This window comes from Plutella xylostella, chromosome 27, assembly GCF_932276165.1.
Source record: "Plutella xylostella chromosome 27, ilPluXylo3.1, whole genome shotgun sequence".
NCBI lineage: Eukaryota > Metazoa > Arthropoda > Insecta > Lepidoptera > Plutellidae > Plutella > Plutella xylostella.
Genome location: NC_064007.1, coordinates 7,434,470 through 7,460,858, shown reverse-complemented (window position 1 = coordinate 7,460,858; position 26,389 = coordinate 7,434,470). Strand labels below are relative to the sequence as shown.

The following is a 26,389-nucleotide window of genomic DNA, read 5'->3' as shown; positions in this document are numbered from 1 at the left end:
TTACTTATTACTTGTATTCTTAATATTTGAAATGATTTTAAACATTTTTCCACCGGGATGAAAATTGGCTGGACCATATTTTCATAAAATACTATGTTTCTACTTGAATAATTATTGTGTGTACTTGTGTGATTCACTAGTTTAATGATTCTCTATGGTTTTATTATGGGTTTAGCTACACTTGGTAAATTCAGGTATTTGAAGTATTGTTTATCATAAAAGAAAAACATACTTAACAATTAGGCAGCAACAAAACCAACAAACATTTAAGGGACACCAGTGTTATACTTACTTGCTAGGTACTTGATACTAGGAACATTGTGTAAAATGTGGGATTGTATAAAATGCATTTCATCTTCAAACCACTTAGATGCTAAGCAGTTAGGTTTAGGCTGTGGGAGAGTAGGTTATTGAATTTTAGGGGAAAACAAGCTATCCTTTTGTATCTCATGTGTGGTGAATGTTATTGATGTATGTATGCTTAGTGAATCTAGGCTTCTTACTGATCTACATATGTGATAGGTATGATTGTGGTACTTACTTACCCACCTAAGTATGTAAAGTTTGTTTTATTGGAATTCAATAGGTATTTACTTACTACAATAACTAGTTATGTATCAGACAACAGAATAGAATTCATGTAATTATTCCTTTTATTCAATGGTTACATTGGCCATAACTTGTACCTGACTGACTGTGACTAAGACAATTCTTATATATTCAGCAAGTTAATGATAATTTATAATACTTAAAAACCTGCATTATACCCTTTTATTAATATAAATAAACATTGATTTTGCTTGAAAAGATGTTAAGAATATTAAACAAAATTAATAAATAATAGGGTCAATGAGTCAGTTGCCGACCTAGTTGAGCACCAACTTTACTTTTACTAAAGTTATCTACTTGTATGATTAAAATAAAATAAATACCTTCAATTAGGTAATTATACCAGTAGGGTCAATGTGTTGGATGGCGGCCATAGGAGCACTAACACTATTTTAATTTAACTGAAATATTTGGATAAGATAAAATAAATATTTTCAAAGTGAATATTCATGCAATTTTACTTTTGATGGTTAAATGGATATCATTGACTATATATTGTTGACTGTGACCATGACAACTTTTACATATTCAGTGATTAATATTAATTTATTATACTTATTATTCTACTTTAATTCTGCTAATATAAATAATGATTGATTTGGGTTTGGATAAGATGTTGATAATATTAACCAAAACTTATAATTAGGGTCATTGAGGCGATTGGCGGCAATAAGAGTTTCAACTGTATTCTATTCTAAATAAAATTTACTGAGTTTTGAATAAGATAGGGAAATATTTTCATAGTACATGAGTTACTTACTACCGATAAATAAATTGAAATGACTTCTTATCAGCTTGGGTAAAGGAAAGCAGTTGCTGAATTGGATTCTTCTTACAAACTTACCAATATACTATATACAGGAGGAGATGATGACAGTTAGTTATTAATAAGTAATGTTGAGCTTGACTGTGATGAAGTTAATTAGAGGCAGGGAAACCACCTCGAACAACTTGTAGGTACCATGGTAGATACAAGCCAGCATCGATAAAATATTAATTGTCACATAACTCTGAGATCTACAATATAGAGATACATTTGAGTGATTGCTCTTGACACAAGCTGAAATGGGAGATAATAATTATATTTTAATTATGTCCATTATGGGAAGACATTGTACTGTGACGATATACTTTGAGTAGACTCAGGAAATATCCGTGTCGAATAAATGTATAAGTAGACTCAGGGAATATCCGTGTCGAAAATACAAGAGTAGGCTCAGGAACTATCCGTGCCGAATTACTATTACACATTATTGATACATAAGTAGACTCAGGAAATATCCGTGTCGAAAATACAAGAGTAGGCTCAGGAACTATCCGTGCCGAATTACTATTACACATTATTGATACATAAGTAGACTCAGGAAATATCCGTGTCGAATAAATGTATAAGTAGACTCAGGGAATATCCGTGTCGAAAATACAAGAGTAGGCTCAGGAACTATCCGTGCCGAATAACTATTACATATTATGGATACAGAAGTAAGCTCAGGAACTATCCGTGCCGAATTACTATTACACATTATTGATTCAGAAGTAGACTCAGGAAATATCCGTGTCGAATAAATGTATAAGTAGACTCAGGGAATATCCGTGTCGAAAATACAAGAGTAGGCTCAGGAACTATCCGTGCCGAATAACTATTACATATTATGGATACAGAAGTAGACTCAGGAAATATCCGTGTCGAATAAATGCTTAAGTAGGCTCAGGAGATATCCGTGCCGAATTGTGAAGCTGAATAAAATATTATTAACATCATCTGGATCCCAATCAATAGATCCTTTCCTAGGGACTGACTGACAAAAAAAAAACAGTTTGAATAGAGCCAGTGGGCTAGAGAAGGTAGATGGGTCTGGTGGACGGATCTGGTCGTCCTTCATAGGGTGTGCGAGGCGGGGCGCACCTTCTATTCAAATTAAAAACCCCTTTTTATAGATAATTTTGTATATATTTAAATTACTTTTGTTTAATTAAATCATGTATGTTTTAAGAAATAACTATTGCTTTAGCTTTGTTCTGTTGTCCTAACAAATAGATAAACTAGGGATTATGAACTAGGGTTCTAGGGATTAGTGCTAGGGTAGGGATTCTCTCAACCTCCTAAAAGAACTTGAGTTACTTCGGAAATGTAGAGTCCTAACCGCTAGACTAGACGATCACGTATTGGCCAAACGAATAATGCAAAACACGTATAGCGTTACAAGACATCTCTTCAGTTCCGTTTCAGTTTAGTTAGGGCGGAAAATACGTCTCAAATAGGTAGGTTAGAGTCTGAAGCGTCACTACAGGGGGGGTATATTACAAACTTTGGACACGTCTGTCATGAATTTTATAGTTATGGATATGACATTTAATTTATAAATCAATCCCTGTTGGTTAGATAACCGACAATGGAGAAATTGGCACTTACGTCTACAAGGTGGGCCGAAAGTCATCACCCTATTGGAAGTTACTCTCGTTTGTGCAAATGGCTGCCAATTTCAAATCTGTTTGATATTTGTGGACAAGACAAATGCAGAATACAAGTTCAGAACCCATGGTGTGTGATATAAGTAATCCCCAAGAACGCGGAATAATTGTGTATAATATTGAGTTTTCGGGTCGCCTGTTTTTCGTTTTATCTGTCATTATTCCCTGCAATATCTCCCATATATAATTATGAAGAAAAAAATGAGAGCCAAGCAACGTTGGATGACTTCTTTTGGTCCACCTTGTAGTAACTAAAGTCTTTTTTTCAATCTCAGATACAACATTTATTGATTCTCTGAACGGTTCATCAACAGTCGATTGTCCCGCCGATAGAATTATACGACACTTTTTTAATCAAAACTTTTTTCATTTTTGTAAATTGCATGCCGTAACTAACTACTAGAGGCCCATATGATAGAAGAAAACCTTAACTTTTTTCGTTTTCGTAAACCCGTAATTAAAGGCTCTGCATTAGGTATAAACATAGTACTCACTTACTTACCTAAATGTTTAATATTAATATTTTTACTTTATGTTTAACCGATTTTGAAGAGAAGTTATGATTTTTTTAATGTTGACAACGCAAGACAGACTCAATACATTGCCTTTCAAGAGTAGGGGGGCTGTACTGTATAAGTACATACTAAATACCCACCCAGAATGTAGAATTTATTTTAGATTTTTACCTTAAAGCCAGATTTGGCCTTTCTGCAAGTTAACCTCAAAATTGTAGGCATTATATTATTGTTTCTAGGTTCTCCAAATAGGCATTACCTAGCTGATCATATTAGTATTTTTACTTTTTGGAAAAACGCCTCTGAAGAGAAGTTATCATTTTTTTATGTTGGGAACGCAAGACAGACGCAATACATTGCCTTTCAAGAGTGGCACCACAGTACCTATTAACATAGTTTGTATGCGAAAATCATTGTCAAAACAAGTTCGCGATAATTTAAGGAACCAGCGATTATAGGATTTTCCAACGTCGGTTTACGTCAACTTAGTTTGTGTAGTTACTTAGTATCGAAAATAGTATCGAATTTCCCACGTAAGCACGTGATACTTTCTAACGTTTTGGAATCCGAAAGAGTGAAGCTACCATGTCACAAGTCCCTAATTTACAATTCTGTTTCAGGTACAAAGGTACAACGGCGCGCCGACAGTGAGCGTCAACTTCCTCCTGCTAGTCTCCTTGGTGACTTGAGACTTCCATCATCCTAACAAATAATACCAAAATGTGATTCTAAAATAGTTTAGGGCAATGATAATTTATGGGGAATTTGAAAATTTTAACCCGCCAGTGGTGACGTGAATTTGACTTACATCGTTGGTGACGCCGGTCTCACGCACCGGGATTTTCAAACTTATTTTTTTTACTTAATTAACTACACACGCTACTTAAAATTAGTTTAATTTTAAAGATAAGTATTTGTTTGACAATAAAACAAAGCATTATCATAAATCACGGCTCGTTTATTATTCCTTTTACCATGGTACTTAGAACACTTAATATTTACATAATTTTTCACCTATCATCCTAAAAATTAAAAAATACAACAATTATGTAATTTTTTATAACTAAGTCCACCTTTTATAGTTTTATAACACTACGAACTTCATAAGAAAAAACAAAAATTTATATACTTCTACCAAAAAAATAATAATAATAATACACTAAAAGTCATTGTTTCTCCACAGCCAAACAGTCTCTGCAAGACGGCGGCACTTACATGGTCGTAACACATATATTTCTTACATTTTGTGACAAATATATTAAATTTTTCTGTTATTTTCGCTATCCACATTCATAACATTGACAATTTTTTAAAGGTCCAGCTATCTCCGTCTTCATTTTCAAGGACATCCTGAAACTAGCTGATATTACTGTAAAAACTTATTGAAATCTATTAAGTACTTATATTTGTATAAATACCTACAACTATCTATTAAAAATAGTTCAATCATGAAATTTACAATCACAAAACAAAAATACAGTCAAGAAAAATTAAAAAAAATTATGAAACATTTAAAAAACATCTTTAAATTTGACTTACATAGTCGGTGACCCCGGTCTCACGCACCGGGTTGGCGCCAAAACTCCGAAACCTGCGCACGAGTCACCGTCGCGGGGTGGACTGACGATGGGGGATGGGAAATGAGGCAGCTACCCGAAATCACAACAAAAATCGATGGCTAGTGAGAAAGTTATTCGACTTTTTCGAACCACCCGGTCTCACAGACATATACGTCACCACTGGCGGGTTAAATGAACTGTCTTTCCTCTTAATTAGAAGTTCAAGATTGGGACACTGGAATTCCGACTTTTTTGACACTAACTAGTTACAAAGAGTCGATTTATAAACCTACAACAAGAAAATATGGGTAATTTTGTATTTTTTATATTAAGTATAATATAACAATGCTTTTTTACAAAACCCCTGTGAAAAATTTATTTAAGGTAAACGTAGCTATTAACGCCCCTTTTGACTCCTAGCTCGTGTGAACTCTAGGGCACAACAAGTATGCAAAACGTTTCGCATATTTCTTCTTAAGTAACATATTTTTAAATATAATTTTCAATTATTCGAGTACATATCATACTGAAATAAAATTAGGTATACTTAATATACACAAAGGGTGCGCAAGGAAAGATATAAAAAAAAACATTGCAGCTTTTGTTCTAAACTGCCTAAAGATCATTGGACTGCTCATGGGTATGGTGACGCACGGTAAGTACAGGAGCGTTACTCTATACTGATGAGAAACGAACGAACGAGAGCTGTCGTGCAATCGGCACGTTTAATACATACAAACAGATAGAGCGGTTCGCGCCGCAGTGCACTGAAACTTCGTTTTTCGTCATATAAAGTGACCCCCCAGACACTATCTTAAGTGTCATGACACATCGGCAGATTCCAGCTTTGAGTCTTTTCTTTTCTCGGCTGTGAGCAAAGTGAATCCCACCGGCGAGTGTTCAACCTAAAAGCACTGAGCTAATTCCTGATTTCGTGAAAGTCGCTGTTGCTATACCATACCGCTTCACAAGTTACCGAATTTATTATGATCCTACTGTCCGGTGATCATGATCGCAGTGTCATCGCGGTTTCTGAGTGGCACCATATTAGCTGTCTTCCTTATGTCCCAGTGGATTGTGAGTGTGTATCCGAGCTCTTTGTTGAAAAATGCGTGAACGTCCTACGCAGCAGCTGTCTACTAGTTGTGTATCGAATAAATCGAGTAACGGTGCTCTTGCACGAGACGACTACCTTTTGGTAAAATTATAACTTCCACTATTCTGGGAACATGCATATACCTACTGTGTACTGTGAATCACATCACGTGTAGCCGCAGCCCTACTCAATATACGGGGCTAGATAATAAACAATGGCAGTCGTCATTAAATTTCTATGAATTTCGAAGGTCATCATTTGGAGCACAATCCAAAGGGTGAAAGTACCTATTCATGCCTAAACGGCTTCTCTAATGAAAATGTATTTTTAATTCGATATTTTTCAACACTGTATCTGCTGAAACTACTTAGACTGACTGGTTAAGATGCAGACGTGCCGTTTTCACAATTCCATTTTGAGTAATCCTCAACTGTTTTATGGATCTTTCAGTTAGTTACGTAACTAGTTACCAAGTAAAAAAAAAATTACTTGTGTCATGCTCGTACTCGCATCTCATTTAGGAGCTCTCTGGCCTCTAGCTGAAGGCTAGAACTGGTATATATATCTACTAAGCTAGTACAGAGTTATAACCGGGCAGCGGTGACGTGGTAGCTGCTTGATTTATTAGAGTTTGCTGAAAACTTTCTAAATAAGTAATAATTATTAGTCATAATATTAACTCTTCGCAGTTCTTTCAGAATGTAATACCAGGTCGCTGAAGTAGGTAACCTTCCTTAGCTGGACAACAACAAGCCTTTTTTTTTAAAGAATCACAGTTATTCGTCATTCCACTGTCATATTGTGCGGTCATGGGACAACACTTAGTGGACTGTATTTAATAGAGTGGCTAGGTGACTTCGGCTAAGGGTATGAGGAATACAGTGCTACAACCAGAGGTAAAGAGAAGGGTCTCCACTAACCTGAGAACCACGCACAATCACGGATAGCAGGCAGCTCCCAGCACAGCATGCGCCACGTGCACACACCGTATGGTGGTATAAGATGCAGTTGCAGCACAAATATTATGCACACACTTAGTTCAAATAGCTAGCTAGCTTCACAGTACACAAATTATGAAGGAAGAAACGTTCTTCAGCAGTTAAGATCAGGGGATCCAGGAGCTCCGCGCGCCACGTGCAAAGGTTGACCGCTCGCATACGAAACTGGTCGCGGCATCGCAGAATTAGCGGAGACAATAATTATCTGTCTACCTCCTTTTTTGAGCAAGGACTCAACATACCCCTCACCGAAATCATTGATGATTTCAAAAGATAGAAAAAATAATAAATAAACTCTACAAGGCTGAATTACTAACTCTATAAGTAAATTGTGCCTGTAGAGACTAATTTAGAAGTCTTTATTAAATATATACTAAACAGATTACATGAAAATACATAAGACCTAACGTAGACCTAGGATTAAAGAAATATCTACATGTAAATTAATTTGCATAAGGTAAAGGGCACACTTTATTTACTGGTCTTTTAAGAAGACCACGTTGTGTTCTTAGTGTTATAACACGAACTACATTGTCAACACCTGGATGAATCTGTTCAACTCTACCCAAGGGCCATTGAAGAGGTTGAGTTTGATGAGATTTAATAAGAACTAAATCTCCAACCTTTAAATTAGATGTAGGTGAAAACCATTTCACTCTCTGCTGCAGAGTGTGAAGGTAGTCATTTGTCCATCTCTTCCAAAAAGACTGAGATGCCTTCTGAACGGCTTGCCAACGTGACAATCTGTTGAGAGGCTCGTCTGTGAGGTCATACTCAGGGGGAGCTAATAAGCTCTGGCCAATAAGGAAATGTCCTGCAGTCAGAACTTCAAACTCATTCGGGTTATCCGAGAGTGGACAAAGCGGGCGTGAGTTCATCACGGCTTCTACTTTACAAAACAACGTAGAAAGCTCTTCAAAAGTTAGTGAACGTTCACCAACCGATCTATAAAGATGATGTTTTGCAGATTTTATACCTGCCTCCCATAATCCACCCATAGAAGGGGCACTTGGAGGGTTGAATTTCCAATCTATGTTTCGTGATGATAATTCATTGAAAATTTCATCTTTATTATTCCTATTTTGAAAGAAAGACTGTACATCTTTCAAATGTTTTCCAGCTGCAATGAAGTTAGTTCCGCAGTCAGTATAAAGACAACTGAAAAGGCCTCTGCGACTAACGCAGCGATCTAAAGATGCGAGGAAACATTCACAAGATAAACTTGTCAACACTTCAAGGTGTACAGCCTTCGTAGAAAAGCATATAAATAAGCATAGATATGCCTTATACACCTTAGCATTCCGACGTAGGCTTTCTTTTACAAGAAACGGCCCACCAATATCACAGCCAACGTGACTGAATACCTTATTTGCCTTCACCCGTGATGCGGGTAACATGCCCATCGAGGGCTGAACATGAATAGGTCGAAATTTAAAACAATTGGAACATTTGGATAAAACTGATCTGATAACATTACGAGCATTTATTATCCAATATGTTTTATTTAGAATGCCTTGCAGAGTGCGAGGACCTGTGTGCAAGTAAGTTTTGTGAAAATGTTGTATAATCAAGTTGGTAACATGACACTTCTTTGGAAGCAATACAGGGTGCTTCGCTGAATAGGGAAGGTCAGACTCCGAGATCCTACCCCCTGAGGAGACCATGGGTGTCTATGAAGGGTGAAAGTTTACGTAGTGAGGCTACGTAACTACTACTTTTTAATGCCTTTAACTCAGCTGAAAAGTGATTAGCTTGAATACAAAGAACAATTACGTCATGACTTTGATTCAATTCGGAAGTTGTCAGTGGTCCGATGTTACGATCAGATTTGTTTTTACACCTCAAATTATTTTTAAATCGAATGCACCATGCAAGGGTGCGTTGCAATTTTTTAAAAGATGAAAATTCATTAAATTTAACTTCAAGTTCATTTGTAAAATTCACGTCAGTTGAGTTAAAATTAAAGGTGTCATTGTTTGACTTTAATTCTGGAATTTGTGAGTCATCCTTTATAAAAAAAGTACTTATAGGCCACTGTTCAGGCGGGCTATATAACCAGGTAGGTCCATGAAACCAATTATCTTCCACAGTTACGAACTGTGAGGGCAATGACCCGCGCGAGCAGATATCAGCTGCATTATTTTCGCTATTTATGTGAAACCAACAGTTTGGTGGTAATGTTTCTACTATTTGTCCCACACGATTAGCTATAAACGTTTTAAGTTTATACGGTGGTGTTTGTAGCCATGATAATACTATACTTGAATCACTTAAAGCAATAATAGGCAAGTTAGTATTGCAATTTGGCAGTTGCTTTAGGTATTGGAGTACGGACTCCACTAACCCGGCCAGTAGGACGGCAGCGAGCAGCTCAAGTCGCGGTATGGACATTGGTTTTATCGGCGCGACCTTAGTCTTACTGGTCATCAATCGAACCTTAACATTACCATCACCATCTACGCTGTATAAATATATACAAGCGGCATAGCCTCGTGATGACGCATCACAAAAGGCGATCAGTTTAACATCATCATATTTAGGTATTAACATGTGACGTTCAATGCGCAAGTCTGATAGGCACGGCAAATCAGATATAAATTTAGACCATTTGTCATTAATTTCAGGTGGAAGTTTATCGTCCCAGCATAGGTTAATCTTCCACAAGTCTTGCATAATGCATTTAGCGAGAAATGTACACGGCGAAATGAATCCTATAGGATCAAAAATACTCGCTAAAAGCTTTAGCACTGAGCGTTTTGTTGAACAATCACTCGTAAAATTATAGTTAAAGGAAAAAGTATCACTTGTAGGTAGCCAAGTCAAGCCTAAAACTTTTAATGATGATGATAACGTATCATCTTCGAAGTTGATTGCAGATCGTAGTTCAGTTTGCATTCGAGTAAGTAACTCGGGGCAGTTACTAGCCCATTTACGAAGGTCGAAGCCACCACATTTTAGAAGTGACATTAACTCATCTTGCAAGGCGCAGGCTTCGTCAAATGATGAACATGACCAAAGTAAATCATCTACAAAGAATCCTTGGCGGAGGACGCGTGCCGCATTAGGATACTTAGACTCCTCGTCTTGCGCCAGCTGATGCAACGTGCGAACAGCTATATAGGGTGCACTACGAAGTCCATAAGTATTTGTTTTCAACTCATACAACCGGACTGGTTCGTCGGGTGACTCGCGCCATAATATGTGTTGATATTTACGATCTTCGGGAGCGATCTGTACGCACCTATACATCTTAGATATATCAGCCGAAAAACAAATTTCATGTAAACGAAAATTCGTTATAATTTCAGCTATGTCGCGGTGTAATTTCGGCCCAGTCAGTAATGAGTCATTCAAGGACACGCCAGAGCTCGTTTTCTGGCTTCCATCAAAAACTGTACGTAAGGGCGTAGAGGTACTTGATGGGCGCAGCACACAATGATGCGGAATTACATACTGAGAAGGCTCAGTACCTTTGTATAACTCCATATGATCTAGGAGCTCATACTCCTTCATAAAGTTGGAGTAGGCCTCCTTTAAGTCAGTGGACTTAGCTAGCCGACGCTCGATATGTGTGAGACGTTTAAATGCCATGTCATAAGACTCATCTAACGACTCGCGGTCTGGTCGTAATAAGATCGGTGACACATACCGACCATTTTCGTCACGATAATGATTTTTACTATATATGTCTTCAGCAATCTGCTCCTCAGGACTTAATTGAACACTGCACGGCAATGATTCAATCTCCCAAAAACGTTTGAGGGTGTCATTGATAACGTTATCTTCAATTGTGTACGACACAAAATGACACAATGACGTTGTGGACGCCACAACATTTGCCTCTGAGGGCTGTAAGTCTTGCACGGCAAGTTTACCAGTGATTACGTAACCAAACACGCTGTCTAAGGCGGCTGGCAAGTCATGATTTAAAACATATTTACCTCCGTTATATATGTACGGAAATATGTCACTGCCTAAAATAATATCAATTGGGGAACGGTTATAAAATGTTGGATCGGCCAACATTAGGTGTTTATATTTATCAACAATGTTGCTAGGAATTTGTACAGTCGGCAATTCCGAAGTTAGTTTAGGTAATACAACAGCGTTGATATTAAAACTCGGACTATCACAGTGTCGTGGTATAATATCACACGATATCATTCCGTGGTTATTGACGCTCTCCCCGGCTAATCCATAAATATTAAATGGACATTTTGTTTGCGGCAGCCCTAAACGTTGCATACATGCACTTGAAATAAAGTTAGATTGCGCGCCCGAGTCAATTAATACTCTGCATAACTGGTAATTGTTAAACGCATCCTTGACCTTGATAACAGCTGTTCCTAGCACGACACTACTTATTTTCGATTCAGCATGGTGATTGATCGAGCCTATGTTATTCTCGCTATTTTGCTCCACAACAGAAGTAAGCGTTTGAACCGGTTTGTTATCAGTGCATTCCGTATGAAGCAGCGAATTATGAGGTCGTTGGCAAATAAAACATTTGAAATCACTTTTACACTCGCTTTGTAAATGAGTAGTCTTTAGGCAGTTCTGGCATAACTTTAGTGTGTTAGCACGGCTAACACGCTGCATCGGAGTGAGTTTACGAAACTCATCGCAACGGAAAATCATATGATTGTCACCACAATGTGCACAGAGGCCTTTTGCGCGAGTGGCAGAGTGATTAACTCGTTTATAAGAGCTATTATTGTTTGGCAAGTTACTTGACTTGTTATCAAAGGTACGCGGCAACCTTTTTTGTTGATTATTATTATTGGCATTGTTTAGGTTTGTCGCAGAGCCAGAATACGATGCCGAATGGTCAAGCACCTTAATTTGGTTTTGAACAAATGAACTAAGTTCAGTAAACAACGGAATTGATTTTTGATCCAGATTTTGTTCGAATAACTTCCGAGTTTGCGGGTCTAATGCCCTTAGCGCGATGTGACATAGTATGTAACTACTTAAGTTCTCAATATTTAATGCTTGAATAGCCTTATAGGAATGTTCAAAGTTCTCAATGAATAAATTTAAATTAGCGGAACTTTCCTTACCCAGGGGGGTAAAATTTAGCATTTTATCTAGGTATCTACCAATGAGCAAACGTTGATCTTGGTATTTATCAACTAGGCATTTCCACACCAGTGGATAATTAAGCGCAGTGACTGGAATTGTCTTAGCAATGTTTAATGCTGGACCTTTTAAACAGCTTAAAAGGTAGTGGAATTTATCTATCGCAGGTATGCACTCCTGATTGTGAACAAGCGAACAAAAGGTTTCATAAAATGTACTGAAATTTTCAATATTTCCGTCAAACACAAAGAGTTCTAGCTTAGGAAGTCTAGGCCGAGATTCCACGGAGGTCGACGAACTTTCCTTCGTAGGTACTTCGTCTTTAGGTTGCAATTTCAATATCGACAACTTTACGCGATAATACAGTTCGTCAAAACTGTTTAACTCGCGAGACGAAAATGAAACGGTAGGGTCAGATTCCCTTTCTAATTCGAATATATCAAAGGTGATATCTTTAAATGAATTACGCAACGATTCAATTTCGGACGCTCGTAACATAAAGTATGTTTGACTGTCATGATCGCTTAATGAGCTTGATAAATCAAATATTTGTTGCATTTGTTCGTAAGTTCTTTCCTTTTTAGCAATTAATTTAGACAACTCCTTAGAAGAGGTTGTGTCCTTAAACTCATCATCGCCCTGTTTATGATTCTTGGATCGGGTCGCCATATTGAAAGTTGAACGTAGATACTTCTAGAACACTTATGCAAATTAATTTTAGACAAATTATTAATTTTGTACGACAAAACTAATATTATTTATAAAGTACTTGTATACCAGTGGATATACTTAACACAATAGGTTGTATTTATATCTAGGTAGTTAAGAGGTTAACTACAATACCTAACGTAGGTATGGGGAATATCTACTACGCCTACTTGTACGACAAATAGAATAGATATTTGGTACTTAGATAATTATGTGATAAATACTGGTAGCTAACTATTATTAAATTAAAGTAGGTAACCTAAATCAGGTTCGTCGGACCAAAACTTTATGTGCGGTCATGGGACAACACTTAGTGGACTGTATTTAATAGAGTGGCTAGGTGACTTCGGCTAAGGGTATGAGGAATACAGTGCTACAACCAGAGGTAAAGAGAAGGGTCTCCACTAACCTGAGAACCACGCACAATCACGGATAGCAGGCAGCTCCCAGCACAGCATGCGCCACGTGCACACACCGTATGGTGGTATAAGATGCAGTTGCAGCACAAATATTATGCACACACTTAGTTCAAATAGCTAGCTAGCTTCACAGTACACAAATTATGAAGGAAGAAACGTTCTTCAGCAGTTAAGATCAGGGGATCCAGGAGCTCCGCGCGCCACGTGCAAAGGTTGACCGCTCGCATACGAAACTGGTCGCGGCATCGCAGAATTAGCGGAGACAATAATTATCTGTCTACCTCCTTTTTTGAGCAAGGACTCAACACATATCGATGTCCAAGGAATTTTTCTTGGGTATAGCTAACTACCTAAGTTTACCTATAGATAGCCGCAAGCTATGTGCTGTTGGCGAACTGTCAGTTCTGATTGATAAGTCAGGCTCGAGGTGGCTCGTCCAACTGTCCATGTTCCCGCCACCATGATTGTTGCTTCCACAGATTAGAGAGTCTATGTTGGCTGTCGTTGCATCAGGTCTGGTACAACTAACATCTTTACGTACCATCTTTATTTAATCGAGCTATTTTATTTTGTTTTATCTAGGTTGACTTAATGGTTTTAAAATCGAACCTACAACAATGTAGGTAAGTAGGTACCTACCTACGTACCTTTGAAGTTGCAACAAGGCGAAGCCTTAAGGTTTTGGCCGAGACCTGCCCTTAGTGTTGACGAACATACCTAAAGGTGACCTTGTTAATGTTTTTCATATGAAGTACTGAACATTTTACTTATCCTGGTGGCATGACTGATCATTTACTTACCCAGTTAAGACATGTTAGCCGGGTTTCATTTATCAACTATTATAATTGTTGTGTTAATCAATCTTTATTAATTGATGTCATCTACCAAGGAATGCTGCCAGAGCTCATAATATTCACACATGATGATACAGAATGATAGTAGCCCACAGAATCGGTGCAAAGGCTTATAAAATAACTTTCCTTCCTAGTAGGACTGCAAAGGAACTCGTTAACCGCCGAGTTAGTTTGAATACAAAATTAGACTGTGTGTTACTTGTCAATCTAGAATATGAATATAGTGACCTGCATCATGTTTTGAGAAACTGAATACTTAGTTATCCGCCAGTGTCACAGCCTTCATCTAATCTTTTCCAGTAGCTGATGAGGCTGAGATATTTAGTAAAATTATCTTCCCTTCAAGCACCACTCCTCGTTCCAAGGACTAGATGCCGCACCAGGTGTTGCAGGCCGTGTCGTCGTACAGGGCTGACTGAGCAGGTCCTCGAGGCTTCAGGGTCGGCTGCTGCATTTCTGAGGTCAGTCCAGAATTACATACCCTAGTCAGCATGTGCTGACCTGAGCCCCAGCGGCCTGGATCGATATTCTACATTTTACAGCTTTTAAATATTGTTGCAAAGTATTTCACTGGTTCCATCCATTCGTCTAGTGTATGTTAAAAATATTGCCTTGACAATAACAAGATTTTGATCAATAATTACTTATAAGTATTGCTTTCGAAGAGGCACTGTGTGTATCCATATGTATAAATACCTACCTATATGTATAGGTACATACCTTCCATAACTTTCTGACAAGTCAGGAATAATAAGGAAGTACTTAAGTCTTATGTATACTTATACCTTTTTTTTAGTATATCTATTACCTAGAAATCTATGCATTATAAATTTATAGATTCAAATATTTATCTACTGATATACTCATCAGTATCTTATGGGTCACAGTTGGTTTTTCTCTCCACCATGCGATAATAAACACATCTCACAATGTTTAACTAGGTTTCAGATAGGCTCAGACTACATAATAGACGCATTTTTCCTGAAATAAAAATGACATAGTATGTATCTAGCCTATCTGAAACCTAGTCATTTCTGCATGGTGATATTACAACTGAGGCGCGCGGGCGACTCACTCTATTTATATAGGCACCCGCACCTTGCAAATTAAAGGTGGAGAGAAAAATGGACTTTATTTAACTGTCACTGTGACCCTTATGATGCCGAACACGGAGAAAGTCGAAACGCCATATCTCACAATGTTTAACTAGGTTTCAGATAGGCTAGATACATAATATGTCATTTTTATTTCAGGAAAAATGCGTCTATTATAAATGCGAAATTACTGTGTCTGTCTGTTACTCTTTCACGCCAAAAGTACTGAGCTTCTTTTTATCCCGGAATTCCCACGGGATAATTTTTTAAGGCGAAGCGAAGCTCGCGGGTATTGTATACTTAATATAACGATGTTTTTTTACAACACCGCTGTGTAAATTTTATTTAAGGTAAATGTAGCTATTAATGGTCCCCTTAAGACCCTTAGCTTTGCAAGTGAACTCTAGGGCACAACAAATATGTAAAAGTCTCGCATATTTCTACATACGTCTTTTTAATATACCTCCTTATGATTTCTATACGTACCGACATAGTATTAATTTACAATAGGGGGCAAAGGAAAGATATAAAAAAACATAAGATGTTAAAAATACATTTAATTTCAATAAATGTCATAATTTCGAAGTCATCATCACGTTAAACTATCTAACAAAAGTTGCTCAGATTGAGTCTGAGTCACCCCTTTTCAGGTAACTATATACCTACCACTTCGGCAACATCCTATATGTACCTACATAATAATAAGAAAAGAAAAACATTATAAACAGAAATGTAAAACTTTTGTAAGTACCTAAAAAATCACTTTTTAATAAAAATTTATAAAAATATGACGGGGAGGGGGGTCCGCCGGGCATTTCGTCTGGCGGTGGATTCATCGTGCGGGCGGAAATAATAGGCTCTTCGTGTAGTTCGTATCTTGATTATTCAGTTTACAATCAACACTTAATGTAGCAATGCAAGATCGCGATGATGCAGACGGATTACTTTTAGAAACGCGGCAAGTTCGATACAGCACACTGTTTCCCGTGTCACGTCCAACTCGTCCTAGCTCAGAATCCAGAATGGCGGCATGGCCCCTTTACTTTTTAAACGTCACGTGACCTCTTACTTTTTAAAATGTTGCCAGGGCTGTATCGACCTTACCCAAGGAAAATCCCTTGACGTTTCTGATTCGATTACGACGCGTTTACACGCTCAAATCAACATCGATGCGGCGTTTGTCTGCCAACGCTGCGACACGGCCATCATGACATCTCACACGTCCTCGTGTGAGTTATCTGGAAAGAAAGAAAAACAACCGCAGTAACTGAATTTTACTCGGCCAGTCCTGACCTAGTCAGGGAAGAAAGCAGTGGGCTCATGAACTCTGCATTCATCACACTGATGAACTATGAAGCTTTAACTTGAACAGTATCAGACAAAAAGTCATTAAATCTCAAAATTGGATATCAAAGTTCAATTAGTTACAGGTTTCAAAAAGGAAAATTTCCAAACTACTTAAACCCATTGATGGAACAGCAATAACGTTAAAAATAATCGAAGAATGTATACACAGCTTAAATTAATCATACTCTCATCCAAGACAACCTCTCTCTGGCGTCTGATAGTGACTCAAGATAACCTCTATCCGGCGTCAGTCTACTACCACTTCCATCTTGTGGTATCAGACAAAACAAATCAATACCTACTCGAAAGTTAATCCACTATCTTTAACTCTGTACTAAACAAAAACACGGATCAGGATCTGATTACCAATGGTCCTTGCTCACTTGTCTGGCAACCTCATACTCATCACGAATGCACACCTCCATCCGGTGTCATTCCAGTGCCTCTATCCGGCACTCACTAACACTTCCATCCAGTGGCATTAAACAATTGAGCAAGACACACCACAGAAAAACACAATACAATCGATTGCTTCATCATTACTTAGCATAAAAAAGATCATAATAAAAAAATAGGGAATCAACTTTCGGACATTTACCTAATGAGGTCATGGACGCATGTTCATAACCCTAATGACCTTAGCTTAACAGGACCTCAGGATTTGATCAACCTCAATGTCATAACCTTTTTTTTTAAGTCAACAGGTCTGGCAACCCGACAGATTAACAGTTCCAGGACTCGAACCTCGAAAATAATTCCACAGTACCGGTCACACTAACCTCATCCACGTAATGAAACATCTAGCCTCTAAACTTTGAAACTACAGTCATAGTTTAAACGAAAACAGCTCACCAGATTAATGCAACATCCCAGCAGGCGCGCTCACTACGCATAGATCGACCCTCTTCTCCTTGGCTCCACCGGATCCACTCGCTCCTCCACTGGCAGCATCCTGGTCCTGTCTGCGACACTTTGGGCAGCTGGATGCGTAGTGTCCCTGGCTCTGTTAGTGGAAGCCAGTGACCGCAGTCTTCGCTGTAGATGGAGGCGGTATCCTCTTGAAATTGTCGCTTGGTTGGGAAGGGGAACGCTCTTCTGGTCTCCTCCAAGCATGTCTTCTTTGTAGGCAGAACGTGGACTTGTGCCCTAATTTCTCACAGTAGTTGCACTTATGGAAACGGAGGCACTGTAGCTGCGCATTTTCTTGCTATCGGGGTAGTCCTCGTTATTAGCTACTTTCCGTTTTAGAAACGAAACAGCCCTGAGCTTTTGCTGAAGCTGGTTGCGCGTAGTCACTTCTGTAGTGAAAGCCAGTCGTTGGACACGTCGGTCAAATCGGGAAACATGTGCCAACACTGTAGCCAAAGCAAGCTGTTCGGTATTCATGTTCTTCCAGCGTGACATGATTGCAGTCATCAGCGAGGCAGCATAAGTAGCAAGGCACCCATTTGCTTTCGGTTTACTGTCACTCAAATGAATTAGGAATGAAGCTGTATTTCTGGGCACTCGTACCTTAGTATGAAAAGCTCCGTGAAGTCACTCCATGTCATCCAGGGGAAAGATACAGTTGACAGCCACGTGGACGCATGACCTTTCAGAGCGCGGCTCAAGGCCACCATAAGCCGTGCGCCTAGCAGATTCTCGTCGTTAACGCACAGGTCCGCAGTCGACATCCAAGAACGTGCGTCGACATCGGATTTACTGGGATTGAAATCGGGTAACCTCAGCTCGGTCGACGACGACGGTGTCTTCATAGCTCGAACAAGCGTCAGGAAATTCCGATTCTGTTGTTCTAGAAGCTGCTGCCATTTCTCGTCTTTCGTGTCGTGGTGTGAAGCACGTGGGGTGGCGTCTTCTGATCCCACTTCTGATGATGGGGAGGGGGGTCCGCCGGGCATTTCGTCTGGCGGTGGATTCATCGTGCGGGCGGAAATAATAGGCTCTTCGTGTAGTTCGTATCTTGATTATTCAGTTTACAATCAACACTTAATGTAGCAATGCAAGATCGCGATGATGCAGACGGATTACTTTTAGAAACGCGGCAAGTTCGATACAGCACACTGTTTCCCGTGACACGTCCAACTCGTCCAAGCTCAGAATCCAGAATGGCGGCATGGCCCCTTTACTTTTTAAACGTCACGTGACCTCTTACTTTTTAAAATGTTGCCAGGGCTGTATCGACCTTACCCAAGGAAAATCCCTTGACGTTTCTGATTCGATTACGACGCGTTTACACGCTCAAATCAACATCGATGCGGCGTTTGTCTGCCAACGCTGCGACAAATATGTTAAATTAAAAAACTTTAAATTATTTAATTAAACTGTTTACAAAAGGATGGACACAAATCTATGGAAGCTGGGACCAGCACCAATGGAAATGAGTGATACGTCGTCTTGTAAGTTTTTATATTTTATTTCTGTAATTTTGTTATAGGTATTTCGTTATTTTTTATTATGTTTTTGTTATATTTTCACATTCATTTTTAATTTTTATAACAAAACTAGCTGTTCCCGCGCGCTTCGCTTCGCCTTAAAAAGTTTTCCCGTGGGAATTCCGGGATAAAAAGTAGCCTATGTTCTTTCCCAGGGTCTAGACCGTATGTATACCAATTTTCATTCAAATCCGTTCAGTAGTTTTGGCGTGAAAGAGTAACAGACAGACAGACAGACAGACAGACAGACAGACAGACAGACAGACACAGTTACTTTCGCATTTATAATATTAGTTAGGATTATCATCATTCATTATAATAAATATTATATTAGTTTATTATCTAGGCAAATAAAACCAGTTGAAATTATTTTCTCCCATTTTAATAATACGTGTTTACGTGTATTAGGCCCTAACTGTCATCAGGAGAGAGAGTGCAATGCCATAGAAAAATACTTCCTTCCGACTAATATATTTCAAAATGGACAACTTATACGGATTTGTCGTCATAATATTTTTTTGCTCACTTGAAAAGAGCTATCCAACGATGTATGACTCATCTTTATTGGACATAGGTCCCAAAACGCCCATTGTCATTTGGTAGGTACTTATGGAGTTTGCTGGCACCCTGGATTAACACATCTAGGCTACGTTTTATCGCCGTATTCCCACGGGAATTTTTTTAAAGGCGAAGTGAAGCTCGCGGGAACAGCTAGTAAGTAGGTAATAAGTATAATAATTCGTTGATGTATTCCAGGTGCTGGCGAACGGTCAGCCACACTGCGGCGGCATGGTGCTGACGGCGCGCCACGTTCTCTCCGCCGCGCACTGCTTCATCAAGTAATTCTTCTTCTTCTTCTTAGAGGGGTCTACCGGCTACCGTACCACCACCGACTCATTCATAAGCAGCGTCGCGCGTCGGTGAAAAATCTGTCAGATTCATACAAATTATGTGAGATTTAACAAGCGAGCGATGCTGCTAACGATTGTTAATTGCTTATGTGTCGGTGGTGGTAACCCCATTTCCACACTGTCTAAAGTCCTGTTGCCCGTGCCGTAGGGTGTTCCACACTATGCTTGCCTGTGAAGGGAAAATCTACTTTATTTACCTGACGTAAGGATCTGCAATCAAACGTCGTAGGGTTCATGCTACATTCTACAAAATATACTTACCCTATTATCACCGAATGGCCACACGCAAACCACACAACCCACCTTATCCTCCCACTAAACGCATCCTTCGATAATTCCAGCCAGAACGGCGCAAAAATCAGCCCCTCAGTCTTCACCGTCCGAGTCGGGTCCACCTACTCCATGTCCGGTGGGTCCGTCCACAAGGTGTCCACCATCGTCTTGCACGAGTCGTACAACAACCCGACCAGTAATAACGACGTGGCGGTGGTGGTGCTGGCGTCCCGGATCCGGAGCTTTAATAGCTCGACTGTGAGACCGGCCATTGTGCCGCCATCTGGATATGTGGTGCCGGATAACGCGTCCGTTGTCGCTATTGGCTGGGGCAGGACTGTTGTGAGTATATTTTATGAACCTAACTATACTTACAGTCAGCCCAAGAGTTACTCTTACTACTGTAGTTTCTATGTATGCCATCCCAGTGCAAATCTGACTGTAGTCTTGCATACCTAGGTACTTAATGTAACTTTACTTCGGCTTATAGTTAGAAGAAATCAAGTAAACAGAACCATCCTGATCTGCTACCATTTCTTCTAAGGAATAATTTGGATTAAAGCTTTCATGTTAACCTTTTAATATCATGCTGAAAGGAACCTCCGCGTGGTGCACCCTGGGCAATCGTAAGATTGACGAATCCTTTCACCAAGACGACAAACCGAGTCCAGCTCTAGCGCCGGCTCTGAAGGTAGTCTCTATTAACATCGAGGGTTTCTCTGCAAACAAGTCAGAAATCCTCGCCGACCTACACCGTACAACGCAGTGCGATGTGATGTGTGTGCAGGAGACCCACAGAGACGAGACTCAGAGCCGACCACACATCCCTGGACTTGAGCTTATTGCCGAGACTTCTCACCCGAAACACGGTAACGCAGTGTTTGCTACTCTCGGCATAAGCACAAGGTCAGTTGAATGTACAACCCAGAATGGGATAGAAGTCATCACCATCGATTTCGGATACTGCACCGTCACCTCGGTATACAAGCCCCCTGGGACACTCTTCGAGTTCTTCCCTCCGAATACCCTGGACAGGTCACTCACCTATCGCAAGAACTGTGAAAATGTCAAAAAGAAGGTACACTCCCGCAACAACATTCTACAGCGCCTTACAACCACAAAGTGGGGAGCCTCACCACAGGTGCTGCGGACGTCTGGACTGGCGCTTGCGTTCTCCGTAGGAGAATATGCGTGTCCAGTATGGGGTCGATCTGCCCACGCCAAACTGGTGGATACTGCACTTAATGAAACGTGCCGAATTATAACTGGTTGTTTAAAACCGACTCCGGTACAGCTGCTTTATCCACTGGCTGGCATAGCGCCCCCGGACGTCCGCTGGACTGTGGCAAGTTCCGCAGAAAGGGCCAAAATGGACGACACACGACATCCCATGCAAGGCTGCCAAGTTGACGCAGCTTTATGAAATGTGTTGATCCACTGAACACTGGCCAAGCGCAAGCGAGGTGTGCTCTCTGGCGTCAAAAAGTGTCCCTTCTAACCCCATTTGTGCAGCTGTCAGAGAACCTCCCACCTGGACATAACTTGCCTTGGGAGACCTGGAAGTCTTTAAACCGACTTCGAACACAGGTCGGTCGTAGTAAGGACAATATGGCTAGGTGGGGATTCACGGATGCAAAAAATCTGAACTGCTTGTGTGAAGCGCCACAAACTATGGTGCACCTTACTTCATGCCCCGCGTGTCCCTACACCTGTACGCGGGAAGAGCTCATGACCGGTACCAGCGGTGCAGTATCAGTGGCCCAGTTCTGGGCATGTATTATTTAGCGATTTTGTTGGTTTGTCGTCGACACGATAAGAAGAAGAATATCATGCTCATGCCCAATGCCCTTTAATCAATGAATACGTACATAACTAATAATATCAAGAAAAAGCAGAAGATCGTCTTCTTTGGTCAAGTTACGTATTTAAGTATACCTAAGTACCTACCTATCTACCCACCCTACACCCATCAAAAGCTTACCAATCCCACTATAACTGTATCCTTATCCCCAGGAGAACATAGCTTCGTCAGTGTCGCCGAGCCTCCGCCACGTGAGCGTGCGTAAAGTGAGCCGCTCAGAGTGCGCCGCTCGCTACAGCGCACTCGGGGCTCAGCAGGGCAACGCTAACATGTTCCCTGTTACTACTAGCATGCTGTGTGCGGGACTGCTCAATGTTGGAGGTAACATCAAACCCATATTTCGTACTAACGATGTTTAGCAGGGAAGATAGATTTTTCTATACAAAGCCAAAAGTACTTACTAGCTTATTAACAGTAGCTTGCTATCCTAGGTTGAAAAACGAGTTCTTTGGCCCAGCCTCGGCTAGCAGGATTATTTTTTTTATCTATTACGTTCATAAAAGTATATTGAGAGGTTCTCAATAAACAGCTTTTGGACGGCAGGACAATTTTGCTGTCGGTAGACTCTGTAGATTGTATAAATTGGAAATATGTAGCATGATGAGGGCGCAAACTGCACACTTCACCTTAAATCGAGGACCTTCGACAGTCAGGTTCACTGACCACTGGTCGTGGTCGTGTTAAAAGTACCTACAATGCCTAATAAATCCACCGATAAAACACCCATTCCAATTTACTAACGAGCTAAAACTAAAGACCGATCAACACCGACCGTCTTTATTTCGGCCGTCGTAAAATACAATGTTTGACGAGGACATTTCTCCCCCCAGGCGCGGACGCGTGTCAAGGTGACTCCGGGGGCCCACTAGTGTACAACGGGGTGGTGGTGGGGGTGACCTCGTGGGGCGCCGGCTGCGGGAACCCCTCGTACCCGGGGGTCTACGCACGGGTCGCCAGCTACACCACCTGGATCACCAGCACTGTGAGTGGCATTTCCTTCCGTCATCGGTTTAAAATTGAAAGTTAGTGAAAATTTAGTGAAAATTTCTCCATTCTCGGTTAGAGCATAACCAGGGAGTAGTGGTTAACTTTGGACACATCTGTCATGAATTTTATAGTTATGGATATGACGTTTAATTTATAAATCAATCCCTGTTTGTTAGAGAACCAACAATGGAGAAATTGGCACTTACGTCTACAAGGTGGGCCGAAAGTCATCACCCTATTGGAAGTTACTCTCGTTTGTGCAAATGGCTGCCAATTTCAAATCTGTTTGATATTTGTGGACAAAACAAATGCAGAATACAATTTCAGAAGCCATGGTGTGTGATATAGGTACTGCCCAAGAACGCGGAATAATTGTGTATAAGCACGCAAGCGATGCGGGTTCGAATCCCGGCGCTGACATGTACCATTGAGTTTTCGGGTCGCCTGTTTTTCGTTTTATCTGTCATTATTCCCTGCAATATCGCCCATGTATGTGAAGAAAAAAATTAGAGCCAAACAACATTGAATGACTTCTTTTGGTCCACCTTGTAGTAAAGTCTTTTTTTTATCTCTGATACAAAACTGAACGATTCATCAACAGTCGACTCTCCCGCTGATAGAATTATACGACACTTAAGCAAAACTTTTTTCGTTTTTAAAAATTTCAAAACCCGTAACTACCTACGAGTGGCCCAGATGATATAAGAAAACCTTAACTTTTTTAGTTTTCGTAAACCCGTAATTAAATTCTTAGGCAATGTATTATAAACATAGTACTTACCTAAATATTTAATATTAATAATTCCGTATAACTACTATGCATGCACTACAGACTGACCCCTAGAAATCGTATGGCGTAGTTAGTATGCGAGAATCAATCTTCTACAGTGGCAATCAATCATGGCATTTCCAAACTACTGCTAAGTTTGAAGACGAAAAAAGTACTTAATTACTTAATTTCAAACGAAAACTAGACACAGGAGTGTAGAGCTATTTGTGAAGTCAAAACGAAGTAGGTAGATACGAAGAAATCAAATGAACATTTGTATACTTATGCAGTACAGCCCCCCTACTCTTGAAAGGCAATGTATTGCGTCTGTCTTGCGTACTCAACATTAAAAAAATCATAACTTCTCTTCAAAATCGATTTTACAATAAGTAAAAATACATACCTAATTGTTCATCAAGAAGAGAGCGGTGGATGCTCAGTCGGGTAAGCGCTCGCTTCTCACGCAAGATATGCGGGTTCGAATCCCGGCGCTGACATGTACCAATGAGTTCTTTTAGCTTAAGTACAATGTATAATATAATAATAATAATAATTTATTTATTTCAGACAATTTGTCCATATAAAAACACACATTTACAAAACTTAAATTCTAATATCTACTTAACACTACTTAATAACTAAAACAGATTTTGTTCTTATGACTAGTTGCCAGACAAGTGGACTATCATTTCTTTCTGCTATAGCACTTAGGATACTGTTACCGCTCCCCCGCACTCTGCCCAAAAGAGAGGCCGACTTCTTGCGCCAGATTGCATTGAAGCCGTCTGTGCGTGCCTCGGCGAACATTGCTGAGGCACTGCAGAAGCGGGGTAGCCGCAACAGTGCCCTAAATGCATTATTGAATTGGATACGCAGAGCATTATACGCCTTTTGGGTATATCTTACCCATATACCATCGCTCTTACGGTGAAGGAAAACATCGTGAGGAAACCTGCATATCTAGATTTAATATGTGAACCCACCAACCCGCAGTGGACCAGCGTGGTGGGAAATGGTCCCTTGGGGATATGCACAAAAGTTCCACTCGAGAGAGCCAGGTGCAGGTACCCTTAACCCCCACAAGAGAATAGAATAGAATATAATAGAATTCATCAAGATAAGGCATTTTTTTAGAACCTAGCAGTAAGAACTAAATACCTACCCAGCAGGGCCGGATTTAGGGGAGGGCAACCGGGGCAACTGCCCGGGGCCTCCAAAAAAGATGGGCCCCCGCAATAGAGACTTCGAAAAAAAATTGGACTATGTTTTTTTTTTCGAAGTCTCTATTGTGGGGGCCCCTCTTTTGTGGAGGGCTCGAACTAGTAAACACTAGACAAAAAACGATGTTGTCGCTATTAGAAATCTTATTTCGCTGTTTTACATTGCCAGTGTGAGGTTTCTTTCTTTTTATCCTAGCCTTCAAAAGCATCAAAAAGATGGATGCTGAAAATCCGCACTGTGTAGCAGAGGCATTAGTGAAAGTTTATCAGGATTATTTAGAACCCAATCTTGGTAATGAGTTGGTTCGATTTGTATATTTGATCGACTCATACAAAAAGGACTATGGAAAAGACCAATCTCCGGAACCAACTACTACTACTACTTTACTACAAAATTCTAGAAGGTCAAAATTTCAGAGTTACATTCGAGGACTTTGAAATTGCATTGAGAATGTATTTAGTTTTGATGATATCAAATTGCACAGGAGATCGCTTATTTTCAAAAATGAAAATTGTAAAAAATAGGCTTCGAACCACGATAGGACTTCTATCAAAGATTTCTCTGATGAGTATTGAAAGTACCTATTCTACTCCGGGAACTGGATTACCAAAGCTCTGAAGATTCCGTTCATTAACCCTAAAATTTGATTTCAGATAATTTCTCGTTTCCGATTATATTCTATATGTTTGTTAAATTATAAAATCATCTACACTTGGCACTACAACACAAAAAAAACTTTAACTGATTAACTGAAAATTATGTGGGGCCAGGGGGCCTCCACTTCTTTGTTGCCCCGGGGCCTCTCGACCTCTAAATCCGGCCCTGCTGCCCAGATTGTAGAATTTATTTTAGATTTTGGCCGAAAATCCAGATTTGGCCTTTTTTCAAGTTAAATTCAAAATTGTAGGCAATATAATATTTATTTATTTATGATTTTATTGCACAATTTACAAAAGTAGATGTACAATGAGGTGGACTTAATGCTAAGAGCATTATCTACCAGTCAACCTGCACGAGGTTCAGGAGCAGAAAGTAGGAAAGTGCAAAAAAATAACAAAAATCACAATCAATCAAAAAATCTCACAAAAAAAAACCTACACAAATTCTACCATAATTATTATACCTACATATACATAAAAAATATATAAACCTATACCTGACAATCTATTAATATATTAGGTCCTT

General features: G+C 39.7%; 1 protein-coding gene across 1 annotated transcript in view; it reads left to right on the top strand.

Moving 5' to 3' along the window:
- Positions 1-26,389, top strand: part of LOC125490770 (trypsin CFT-1-like) — a 56,819-nt gene that overhangs the window by 16,462 nt on the left and 13,968 nt on the right. The window contains exons 2-4 of the mRNA XM_048631038.1: positions 20,435-20,708; positions 22,380-22,548; positions 23,058-23,209. Of these exons, the coding sequence (XP_048486995.1) occupies positions 20,435-20,708; positions 22,380-22,548; positions 23,058-23,209 (595 nt within the window). The remainder of the gene's footprint in view (positions 1-20,434; positions 20,709-22,379; positions 22,549-23,057; positions 23,210-26,389) is intronic.